This window comes from Misgurnus anguillicaudatus, chromosome 7, assembly GCF_027580225.2.
Source record: "Misgurnus anguillicaudatus chromosome 7, ASM2758022v2, whole genome shotgun sequence".
In the NCBI taxonomy this organism is placed as follows: Eukaryota; Metazoa; Chordata; class Actinopteri; order Cypriniformes; family Cobitidae; genus Misgurnus; species Misgurnus anguillicaudatus.
The window spans coordinates 2,434,362-2,447,757 of record NC_073343.2 but is presented as its reverse complement, the minus strand read 5'-3'; the positions used below and the strand labels follow the sequence as shown (position 1 = coordinate 2,447,757).

Sequence of the window (13,396 nt, the reverse complement as noted above, 5' to 3'; positions counted from 1 at the left end):
TTGTTGCCATTCATTTCTGGGTGCTTTTTGAAGTATGTTTGGGGTCATTGTCCTGCTGAAAGACCCATTATCTCAGATGCAAACCCAGCTTTCTGACACTGGGCCCTATATTTTGACCCAAAATCCTTTGGTAATCCTCAGATTTCATGATGCCTTACACACAGTGCCAGAGGCAGCAAAACAACCTCCAAACATCTTTGAACCTCCAACAATATTTGACTGTAGGTACTGTGTTCTTTTATGTAGAATTGATGTGCTTAACCAAAAAGCCTCATCTGTGGTCTCATCTGTCCACAAGACTTTACCCAGAAGGATTTTGGCTTACTCATGTACATTGTAGTCTTGCTTTTTATGTCTCTATATGTCAGCAATGGGCTCCTTTTGCCATATAAGCGTTTCATTTCATTAAAATATCGACAGATAGTGATGCACCCTGAGCCTGCAGGACAGTTTGAATTTCTTTGGAACTTGTTTGGGACTGCTTATCCACCATCCATCCTGCGTTTCATCCTTTCATCAAGTTTTCTCCTCTGTCCACGTCCAGGGAGATTAGCTCCATACATGGGTTGCAAACTTATTGATCATGTTGCGCACTGTGGACAAAGGAACATCTAAATCTCTGGAGATGGACTTGTAACCATGAGATTGTTGAATTTTGGTTCTAACGTTCCTTAGACAGTTCTCTTTCTGTTCTCAATGCTTAAGGGCTCATTATAGTTGTGCGTAGGTCCTCCGACTGCGTCGGTTTTCATTTATACTTTTGCGTCGTCGTCCGCATCGACATGCAAACACACGCGCAGAGCGCTGGTAGGCAGTAACCATGTGTGTAACCACAGTAGCAGCGCGAAAGTCAAAGAAGGAGAAGCTTAGCAAGTTAACCCACAAACGAAGAAGAAACAGCAACTTCTTGTGTATAATTTGAGAAGACCAGCAATGATGGAAGTAAATAAACAACGACTTTTGATATGGTTTGAGTTAAATCACTCCTCAACTTGGCTCATCTTTGTTTTTTACCGTCACAAACGGAAATACCTATGACGCAGTTTTTTTTACCTGATGGGAGGGGTTCTGGTGGACCATTCACAGCGCTTGCGGTCCGCGTAGATCTGACGCGCTGTTAAAATTTTTGCGAGGTGCACGTCAGGCTACGGAGAGCTACGCACAGGCTACGGATAGCCTACACCATAGCAGCGGCGTAGAACTTACGCACGACTATAAATCGGGCTTTAATGTGCCCACAGACACAATGCAAAGTCAAGGGGTCTCCTTTTATCTGCTTTCAGGTGTGATTTCTATATTGCCCACACCTGTTACTTGCCCCAGGGGAGTTTAAAGGAGCATCACATGCTTGAAACAAAAACTTATTTATCTACAATTTTGAAAGGGTGCCAATAATTTCATTCGGCCCATTTTTGGAGTTTTGTGTGAATTTATATTTCTGAAATGTTCTTAAAATACATGTAAAACATTAGGACTTTGTTACTGAGAAATGAATTGAACTTGTATTCAAGATCAGAAAACACTGCATAATTTTTGTTATTTTAACCATTTTTCCCTAATTCAAATGTTCAGTAAATAAATGCAAATAAAAACATAATTTTTAAAAGGAACTTGGCAGAAATGTTTAAAATTAAACAAAAATTAGAACTGAAAATAATTTGGAAGTGGTCTCTTAATTCCCCACTTTAACACAAAAAAAGATATTTTGAGAAATTATGGTAAACACACAGCAGTAAGTGCCCATAGTCTTCCATAGTAGGAAAAAAATATTTTGGAAGTATTGTAATAAAAGAAAATATTTTGATAAATGTTAGTAAGCAAACAGTTGACGGTACCCATTAAATTCCATCATATTTTTTTATTCCTACTATGGAAGTCTATGGTCACTTGCTGCTGTGTGTTTATATCTTCTTTTGTGTTCATCAGAAAGAAATAGATTCGTGCAGGTTTGGAACAACATGAGGACGAGTAAATGACGACAGAATTTACATTTTAAAGTGAACTATCCCTTTAAAGCTACAATCCAAAACTTTTGCTCTTTATCGCCATTGCTTTGTGACACAAGAAACTAGTTGAAGTCAAACTGACATAACCTGTACATACATACAACTTAAACTATAAATCATTATTATATACTTACTGATCACTGAATACTGATTTTTATATAGTTGCTTGAAAATATTTTTTTCCAAACCAAAAATCTTTGCAACTTTAGATAGAAAACCGAATGAAAATCAGTCAGTATTTGCAGACACTTATTTCACAACATGTGCTGCATGCTTAAAATACAGACTATATACAGAACTAGACAGCAATATACTACAATCCATGTCAACACAAACAGCCTTGTCTCAATAGACTAAATTGGACATGACTACTTTTGAAGCTATTAGCCCCTCATTTAGGCAACAATTCGCAGGGTCAACCATCCTGCCTGATCTCTTGTTCACTCAATGGTGCTCAGGTGGCTCATCTGCTCATGCAGGCCACTGTGAAACGACAGCTGGGCGGCCTGGAGTCAGGCCTGCCTTTCTGCACCTCGCTGAATCATAGGACGAACAGGGTCAATCATGTTGCAGGTGCCCCTCTTTGCCCTTTCAATGTTTATAGCCAATGTTTAAATATCCCCGAGGTATACATTACTAATTCACAAAAAATTAGAAGATAGCCAGCAAAGGCTGCAGGGTAGGAAGGTCGCTGCATTTGAAATTCTAATGGACTGGAGGGAAGGGGAAACTTTGCAAGCTCAATTACATTCGTTTTATTTATGTATTTATCGCTTTCACAAAAAGTATTGTTGCAAAGCAGCTTTACAGAAAACATTTAACACAAAAACTTGATATAGAAAAATAATAGAAAATAATAATGATATAGAAATAGGACAATTTACACTTACACATTTGCCAGAAGCTTTAAATCCAAAGTGACTCGCAATGCATTCAATCTATTTGTCATTATGTGTGCTCCCTGGGATCAAACCCATGTCCTTTGCATTGCTAACACAATGCTCTACCAATTAAGCTACAGGAACACATAAATATAAATTTATAACCTAATAGGAAAAATATGTACTATTATTACATTTAAGCTTTTATTTAAAGCAACATACAGTGCATTACAAGGTATACACAGTGTTGGGGAAAGTTACTTTTAAAAGTAATGTATTACGATATAAAGTTACTCCCAAAAAAGTAACCAATTGCGTTACTTAGTTACTTTTCATGGAAAGTAACGCTTACGTTACTTTTTCGTTACTTTTGCGTTACTTTTTCTTGGCTGAGGCTTGATCTCTTTCAGGCCTTGCCGGTGTTTTATATGACTGAAAAGTTCTGCTTTCAGAAATTGCATATTTATCACAAAACTGTCGAGCTCTGGGCTGCCATCTCAGGCCCTGTTTACATTAGAGCATTTGCGTTTTAAAACGGCATTTGAAAATGAAAACGATCCTCGTTTATTCTGCCATTTTAAAAAGAATCTTCATCCACACTATACACGACCACAAACGCATGAAACATGACCAATCACGTAACTGGGCATGCGCATAAAAGTGTAAAATAACTTATTACTCTAATAATAGCTTACCTTTGCGCATTTATGCAGCCTTTGCTGGCAACTACAACAGACACTATTTTTGAACTTATAAAAATGTGTTTGGCAAAGTCTTATATTGTTCTAGCTCACCCCTACAACATATTAATATATTTATTATGTTATTTTTTGATGTTATAACCAAACAGAAAGGTCTTTATGATTTAAAAAGGAAGCATTCAAGTGAACAGCACTAAACAGTAGCGAACTTGCAGCTGGGTTGCCGGTAATTTACCGTAGATTTAAATTCATGTTTTTTACTGGCAACATTTTGTTCAAAGTTAAATGAACATTAAACATTTACAAGTCTTTGTCTTTATAGAGTAAAACTAAAAAAACAGCATCAAGCAAAACATTCTGGGAAACAAAATCTGAAGCAAAAAACAGAAAAAGGTTGACGATGATTTCTGGTTCCCAGAATGCTTTGCATGAGGCTGTTATTGTATGGTTTTGTTCTGTAAAGATAAAGACTTGTTAATATTTAAAATGTATTCAACTTTGAACAAACTCTTGCTGGTAAATAACATACATTTAAATCTACGGTAAATTACCGGCAACCCAGCTGCAATGACATTGTAATTTCTACAGATTTTTTTTTACAGTGTAGCAACACAGAAATAGCAAAAAGCGCAAGCGGCTAAACAAGCATTAAATATTAATAACGTTGATTTTATTGTTTTTATTACCGTAATTTATATTCACAAAACTTATCAACAAAACATTAATTAAAATTAAGAGACAAATTTTATGAAACGAAATTCATTTTAAAGTAGCAAACAAAACTTAAATTAAACTTGAAAATAATGTCTGACCCATTACAATTCTCCCTTCATATTGGCATTTACAACGCCCTATATGGCGTTTAAAATTACAGTCTAGTCTATCTTTTGTAATAAGCTAACTAAATTTAAACAAAACATTAACGACATCACAACAATATTCAAACCCAACAATACGTAAACATAAATATAAAACAGCAATATCTATAAGGACACATAGCGTTTATAATAGCTGGTTGGTAGATGTTTTCAATTTTTAACAAAACCTCCGTTGCAAACCTCCATTTACCTGAATAAAAATAATTTTTACTTTGAAAATGATGTGCTGTCACGTTAACATCAGCTGTTCTTTTGCATAAGACTCCGTCTAGGTTCATTTACACTGCAGCACAACGTCTGAGTTCTCAAACTAAAACAGGGTCTGCAGCATTTATTAGGGTCGAAAACGGTGGCGTAGTGTAAATGAAAGGCGTAAACGTGGCAAAAGTAATGTGTTTTAAGGGGTAAACGCATTAATGTAAACATAGCCTCAGTTTCTAACTCAAACTGTTCCCACATAGGCGTGTATGCATAGAGTGCATAACGTGACTACGTTCAGTTTAAATCAGTACATAATTTTTTTTATCGAATTAATTAAAGTAAAAAAGTAACTTTCATTAGTTTTTTTAAAAAGTAACTCAAATATTAATGTGTGCATTTAAAAAGTAATGCATTACTTTAATCGTTACTTCAAAAAAGTAATATTATTACGTAATGCACATTACTTGTAATGCGTTACCCCCAACACTGGGTATATGTTTATTTGTGTTCTCTTGGTTCAAAACCATGACCTTTTGCACTGCTAACACCATCCCTACCAATGAGCTATACATGACACTAGTAGTGTAGTGAAATGTAATTGTGAAAGTGTCTAAAGAAGACTGAAGTATTGAGATCTTGGTGTCACTCACCCATAGATGCACGAGATGTCAATAACCACATCTATCATGTCACAACACAACTCATAGGTCTGCATATCCACGGGGCTGCTGTCTGTTGCTATGTAAATCTTACTGACCACATCAAAGAGAAAAGCCTTTTCAATCCCTGAATTCTGCAATGAGAGGGCAACAAGATGGGGTCAGAGGTCAACTTAAATTCTTAAGAAGAAATGAAGTGAAACAGGACATCACATCTTAAAATACTTTGAAGTGGAAATAAATTACGCAACCAGTAATCAACTGCACAGCTGACAGAATTAGATGCTTAAAAAGTGCAATTTAATCTAAAGAATCTAATTCTCTAAAGTCACTTCCTACGTAAGCAAAAGCGGTTGTGATGTATTTAATTACACTGCACATCTATCTGTCTATCTATCTATCTATCTATCTATCGTTACATAAATGATTGTAAAAAGTTGTTTATATGAATTTTTCCTGTATAGATATATGTGTGTATAGACCCATCAAAAACAATATAAGCCATAAAAACGTATTTATTCCACAATACTTTGAGTACCAGATGTTTAAGAGTTAACTTGTTCATACTCATTCATCCTCATGGCAAATATTTTACCCTCTGCTGCCACCAGCTGGCTAAAGTAAAAACTGCTTGAGTATTAAAGGGATAGTTTAACCTAAAATGAAAAATCTGTCATCATTTACTCACCTCTATGTTGTTACAAACAAGGAGATATTTGTAATCAAGCAGAAAACAGAAGCACCATTGACTTCCATAGTTAGAAAATACTACTATGAAAGTTATTGGTGCTCAAAGACGGTTTGGTTACAAACATTGCTCAAAATGTCTTCCTTTGTGTTCAGCAAAAACAAAGACATTAAAGGGGGGGTTCAATGGTATTTCATGCATTCTGACTTATTAACACAGTTATAGAGTTGTTTCCTCATGCTAAACGTAGGAAAAGTGTCAAAAAAGCAGTTGGTCGTGTTACAAAGTATTTCTGTGCCGAATGCACTTCACCAGGGTTCGTACAAGTTTCGGAAAGTTTTTTTCGATTACGGGTCCAGCTGATGTTTCAGGGGTTTCTATACGTATCACTTCTTTTTATGGGTACGTCCTCCGGAAAACCCCGCCCACCCGTCAATCAGCGGGAGACGCTAGAACTTGCAAACATCACATCACGCAACAAGCTTTGTTTAATTTCAAAACTCAAAAATTGCACGAAAGAAGAAGTGTGTTTTTGGATGTAAGGAGAAGAAAGCCAGCCTTATGAAAACAATGGATATAGTTTATTATCCGGGGTAGCAGCGGAGTTTTGTGTGTGTGTTTGATGCGCTGGATTTTTCCAACCAGGTCATGAGTTGCATGCGGTAAGACAGACTTTTGTCTTATGTTGGAAATAGGTGCGTGCATATTATATAAATGACATGAACATGTAGTGAATCATAAGTTATAAGTGTTGTATAGTGTTGCATGACTCGTACTCGCTCCTCCCGCGGTACTAACTCCTCCTTTATTTTATCGTACGTTATCGGAAATAATCTGTAAAGCTAATCTTTCTTTTATAAATCTGATTAAATTAAAGACTCTTTGGAGATATAAAGGATGTAATACTACTCTAAAGGAACTCCAGCTTAACATCAGAAATGCAGAAACAGCGTGTGTTATGTAAGCTTTAATACAGGTTTGAAACAACAAGAGGGTGAGTAAATGGTGACAGAATTTTTATTTTTGGGTGAACTATCCCTTTAAGGATATTGCAAAACGGCTTTCCTTATTAAAATAAAACAAGAGCACCATAAAAATAACACTGTGCTGTATGTAAAAGAGACATTAAATAATATAAACAACACTGGGATTTTTTATCGTCATAATGCAGAAGTATAATTTCCATCATACTTAAAGGCGGAGTCCACGATGTTTGAAAAACGTATTGGAAAAGGAGACGAGCCGACTACCAAAACACACTTATAGCCAATCAAATCAAATCAAATGCCGAGTTGCGCATGTGTGGGGCGGGTCTATCAACAGAAGGTCCAGATTCTATAGGGGTAGGGGCGTGTTTGTTTGGGTGATTTCAAATATCAACATTGGCTTTCAAACATCGTGGACTCCGCCTTTAACTGCCATAAGTAACTCACACATTAATGCTAATGTATCAATACTCATGCCTTATTGAAGCCAATTTTGGTTGTGGATACACTTGAAAAGATCAAATACAATATTTATTTTAGCAAGTCCTTGTGTTACTTCAAAGCCATCCTTTGACAACATGACTGAAGATGTGTTAACTACTCACAGATATAAAAATGTTGAGCAGATTCTCAAGAGTGGGAAGCTGAGGAATCAGTTTCTGCACGACTTTGCTGAAGGCCTCGAAAATTGAATGATCATAGATGCTTGTCAGGTAGAAGCTGTAAGAAATAATGCAATTCACAACGAAATTAAAGGGACACTCCACTTTTTTTTTTAAATATAATAATTTTCCAGCTCCCCTAGTGTCAAACATTTGAGTTTTACAGTTTTAGAATCCATTCATCTGATCTCCGGGTCTGGCGCTACCACTTTTAGCATAGCTTAGCATAATCCATTGAATCTGATTAGACCATAAGCATCGTGCTAAAAAATGACCAAAGAGTTTACATATTTTTTCCTATTTAAAACTTGACTCTTCTGTAGTTACACCATGTACTAAGACCAACAGAAAATTAAAAGTTGCGATTTTCTAGGCAGATATGACTAGGAAATATACTCTCATTCTGGGGTAATAATTAAGGAGTGCCGTAACATGGCTGCAGGAGGCGCAATGATATTACGCACTGCCCTGAAAATAGTCCCCTTGGTAACTTTCAATAGCTGGGGACTATTCGGGCACTGCGTAATATCATTGCGCCTCCTGCAGCCATGTTACGGCAGCAAAGTCCTTGATTATTACGCCAGAATGAGAGTATAGTTCCTAGCCATATCTGCAAAGAAAATCGCAACTTTACATTTTCTGTCGGTCTTAGTTCACAATGTAACTACAGAAGAGTCAAGTTTTAAATAGGAAAAATATCAAAACTCTTTGGTCATTTTTTAGCACGATGCTAATGGTCTAATCAGATTCAATGAATTAAGCTAAGCTAGGCTAAAAGTGGTACCGCCAAACCCGGATATCAGCTGAATGGATTCCAAAACGGTAAAACTCAAATGTTTAACTCTAGGGAAGCTGGAAAATGAGCATATTTTCAAAAAGGTGGAGTGTCCCTTTAAACAAATAATCAGTGTGAAAGCTTTTTTTGTTTGTGTTTAAGTTCTCAGGACCCAAACCTTAGGTGTATTCTTTCTAAAGCAGCATCAGCTAGATCATCATTGGCTCGCTTGTGTATGTCACTCTGTTTCTCAATCTTGTGGTCGTCCGACAGCCCGTCCACCTTGTGTATAAACACCTCAAAGTTGATGTCTGGGTTCACTTTGTAGGCTCTTGTCACAGTGAGGTGAAGTCTGCTTAATGCCTCCACGTAATCGTCCTGCAGAGTTAAGATATTCACAATGTTTCAGACAATAAAGTCTGAAATACAAAAGACATTTGCTATCAAGAAATAGATGGACAATCCGAAAGACACCTGTGAGTCTATCACGAAAATAAGAGCCCCTGTTCCACGAAATATCATCTCGTAGTCGAACGTGGGGTCGAAGAAATCAATCTGACCGGGGAAGTCCCAGATTTGAAAGCTCACGAAGGAACTGTTGGATACATCCTCTCGACAAATCTTATTGGTGCTCTCCAGAAACAGGGTCTCGTTGGGTGACATCTTGTGGAATACAACTTTCTGAATGGAAGACTTGCCACTTCGTCGTAGGCCCATGAGCAGGATACGAGGTTTAACCTCGCTGCTGAATGGATCGCTGAACCCCAGCACTGTTAAACAACACACAAACAGGTCATTATTAGCTAATCATAAACCAAACAAATTTAAGAATCTAACAGCTCAACTGAACCACAACAAACTGCAAGAAACTTACGAGAAATTGTATACAGAAGGTTACTAATATAAGGGTTTAATATCTTTGTAAACTAACTACGGTACACGAGTATATATTACAGTCGACAGTAGTGTATAAATACATACAATTCATTTTACATTACAGACACTGTCAGAAAACTATCGTAGACTATCTTAGGATGCAAGACCGGGAAAACGTCCGTCTTTGAACCTCTCTCTTTGTATGACATAGGACCACCGATGAAGATCCACGATCACATAAATTTAAATCGCGACGATTGTTTCACGATGGCAAATGTTCGTCTGGGACAGCTAATAATAATGCAGTGTATCCCGGGCTTTAGACCAAGACTGAGACCAAAGACAGTCGAGACCGAGACAAGACCAAGATCATCAAAAAATTATCTTGAAACCGGTCTCGAGAACTACAAACCTAAACCTAACCACTACTCAAACCTAATAAATGTCTTTTAGATTTATTAATGTATTTATTATACTTACGTAACAACAGTATAAACATTGGCCATACAGTAAATTACCATAAATAACTTCTATTTTGGATATAATTATTGTACAATTAACCATGAGGCTTACAGAGTTATACATGTAATGATAATTAGATTGGTTATCTCATAAGTGTGAATGATATCAGTAAAGATGATGCGTGTGAAATTGTGGGCAAGGCCTACACTGGCATTCCTCATATCACATGTGACGGTTGTGACCTTGCTCACTCTCAGCTGAGGAATGTGAACTGCATTTGGAGACACGGAGAGACACTTCAAGTCTCAAAATACAGACTCAGAAATCCTGCAGTGTTTATACATGCATCTAACTAGGGCACCACATGCTTAGGGAGAGCCATTACGTTTGTTTAATAAGTAAACAACACTTAAAAACAATGTAAGGACAATCGAGGAAAACTGCAGCTGGCTGACGCAAAAGATGCAGAACTACAGAGATCTAAAGTTGGGTGTAGGGACTCCAGTGTTCATGTAGCTTAACGGTTAGCAACGCAAAGGTCATGTTATTGATCTCTATGGAAAACACATGCTGATAAAACATACCTTAAATTAACTGTATACCTTCTGTATGCCAAATGCATAAATGTAATTATGAAATAAGGTAAAATTAAATGAACCTGCTCCGGTATGAGACACATTGGAGATTTAGAACTGAATGTTAGCTGAAGGTCAAATAGTTAAACTGAAAACAAAAGCCTTAAATACATTAGAGATAGATAATGCATCACTGAAAAGATATGAACAGATGTCTGTACTGGTTCTTGTAATCTATTTACAAATATTGAATATAAATTATTAATAAATATATGATTATCACCAAAATGCCATGTACTGCAGATATTGTTGCTACATTACAACCATAACAAATGTATAGATGTTCATTTTACAAGCGTTTCTCAATGAGGAAGACAGGGTCCACTAGACTAGCGCAGTGTTTCCCAACCAGGGGGTCGGGGACCACAGGGGGGCCTCAGCAGATTTCGAAGGGGGCCTCAACATGAGTTAAAATTATTAAAAATTGGACAAAACAAGCAATAAAATAAGCTAAAACAAGCAAACATCAAGATGTTTCTTATTTTTTGGCCATTTTAGTTGCGAATACACATCTGTCTATTCATTCCAAGTTCTATTTAATTTTTTGTGCGCCTAAAGATGTCTTTTTTAAAATAAGACAAAAAACAAAACATAAAACTAGACAAAACAGATAAGATCAATGTATTTCTTGTTTGGTTATTTTAATAACAAATATACATATTTATATAAATATTTGTAGTAACCATTCTTCACAATTATGAAAATGTAGTAAAACTACGGTAATACAAATGGTAGCCACAAATATTTTACTATAATAAAAGCAAGGATTTACAACAGTTTTTACTATCATTCAGTATTTGCAGTAAAACTATTACAAATATCCCACTGTCTCCAACAAACAAACAAAAAAACTATAGTAGTATATAGTAAATTACAGTAAACTTTGGTATATTACAGTATTATAATGATTACACTACAGTATAGTATAATTACTAAAGTGTACTACAGTATACTATATTATTTACTATAGTAAGGTTAAAAACACTAGTATCTAAGAATTTTACTACAATTTGTAAATATTGTAGCTACAGTTAGAGCTAGAAATCATAGTTTAACCATTAAAATTGTGTAGTTTAACTAATAGTAATCAATCATAAACAGAGTAAGTTACTCTACCATAATAACCATAATTTAAGTTACTAGGGGGCTGTACTTTCATTTTGGGAGAAACTATGATTTTTATGGAAACGTGTAAAGAACTTATACGCAGTTTAAATGGATGACAACTATATTTATGGTCAATTATTCATGAATAACAAATAAAAAAACGATCATAACCTTCTTCATCGCAGCCGCAGTCTCCGTCGCCGTCCGTGAATGTGTCGAAATCATCGTCGTCCTCATAATAACCGAATGGCAGCGCGTCGATTTCCCCGTCCGCTTCATTGTATTTGCTGGTCATGGTCCGAATTTGAGACATTTAATCTGGCAAGGCAGCCAAACTTCTCCACATTGTCACCTGATATGACCATGCCATTGTGAACTTTCACCTCCACTCACTCTCTCCTCCACACTCAGGCGCGCGCAGGCATCGCAAACCGTGGTTTGTTCGACTTCAAGCGATGCGCATAGCGATCGGAATATGACATCACAGTACCGCGAGAGCAATTCGAAACATATCGCCCTCGAGGTACTGTGATGTCATATTCCGATTGGTATGCGCATCGCTGCATGAAGTCGAACCCTTCTACGGCACAGTGCAGCCATCACCATGAGAATGAATAAAAGTGTCTCATAGAGTTGCACTGCAAAAAGTGCTTGGTGAGAGGAGGACGCCTCCCTTCTCTATACAAATGGAGTCTTTGTACATTCAAAAGTTTTTATATTACGCAACCTACACACACGTAGAGAATTTATTTGTTGTTTACTAAATGTATTTAGCGTACACTTTAATTTATTTAATTATTTATAAATAAGAAGGATTATTTGTTAACACAATTAATATTACAAATCAATGTTAACATTATTTCATCTGACTATTTTATGAACTGCAAGTATAGCCTGTTTAAACCGGAGGGTGGCGCTGATGGTGCTTTGATTTAGTCCTAATGCCTATATATGGAGTAGACTGAAGTGTGTTTACAATAGCTAAAGACCCAAATATATCTCTGTCTCTAAAAATATCTCTGTATAATTGTATCAGACATATTTCTAACTTTAGCAAATATAGGCTATCTCTAAATAACTGTGCCTCATGCATGTTATGCACATACTCTCTGAAACTCTTTCTGATTGCACATATTCATATAACAAGTTATTTTATTTTATTTAACAGATAAATGAATGTATAAATATATTCTTATGTTGACATAATCTACTTTCACATTAAATTCAACAGTAGAGATACTGGGTAGTGTGCTATGAGTTAATCTTTATTTCATTTTTTTTTGTTCATTTTGATTTACTCATCTGGCCTGCCAACAAATTGGATTTTCCTATTTTTTTTTTACATTTTAATGGTTAACGTATCACATGTTGTATTTACATTATAATTACTTCAAATTTGATATATTGATGGTATATCGAAAAACGTCAAATATAGCAGTAACATTAAAGATATCTACTTTTTCCAGCGTTATAATCTCTTCCATGTTTACCGTAAAAGTACTTATTTTACAAAAAAAAAGTTAAGTTGGGTAATAGTAAAACCAATTAATGAAGCACATTTTATGTAATAAGTATTTTTTTAGTTAACTTTATTTCAGTGCTGGGCAAAGATTAATCGCGATTAATTGCATACAAAATAAAAGTGATTTTTGCCATAATATATGAGTGTGTGCCCCTGTGTAATTATTATGTATATAAATAAATACACACACATTCATGTATATATTTAAGAAACATTTACATGTGTATATATATTTATTTATATCTTTATATATATATATATATATATATATATATATATATATATATATATATATATATATATATATATATATATATATATATATATATATATATATATATATATATATATATATAT

At 35.5% G+C, this 13,396-nt stretch overlaps 1 protein-coding gene across 3 annotated transcripts in view; it reads right to left on the bottom strand.

The window, feature by feature from the left end:
- Positions 1-11,926, bottom strand: part of rragd (ras-related GTP binding D) — a 29,767-nt gene extending 17,841 nt beyond the window's left edge. The window contains exons 1-5 of one of the 3 annotated variants that reach the window (XM_073869269.1): positions 11,689-11,926; positions 8,912-9,207; positions 8,616-8,815; positions 7,606-7,720; positions 5,318-5,460 (exon numbers count right to left, since the gene is read on the bottom strand). In XM_073869269.1, coding sequence (XP_073725370.1) covers positions 5,318-5,460; positions 7,606-7,720; positions 8,616-8,815; positions 8,912-9,207; positions 11,689-11,830 — 896 coding nt within the window. In that variant the 5' untranslated portion in view covers positions 11,831-11,926. The remainder of the gene's footprint in view (positions 1-5,317; positions 5,461-7,605; positions 7,721-8,615; positions 8,816-8,911; positions 9,208-11,688) is intronic. The other 2 variants (XM_055172402.2, XM_055172401.2) reach the window with 2 other exon arrangements.
- Between the last annotated feature and the right edge of the window lie 1,470 nt (positions 11,927-13,396).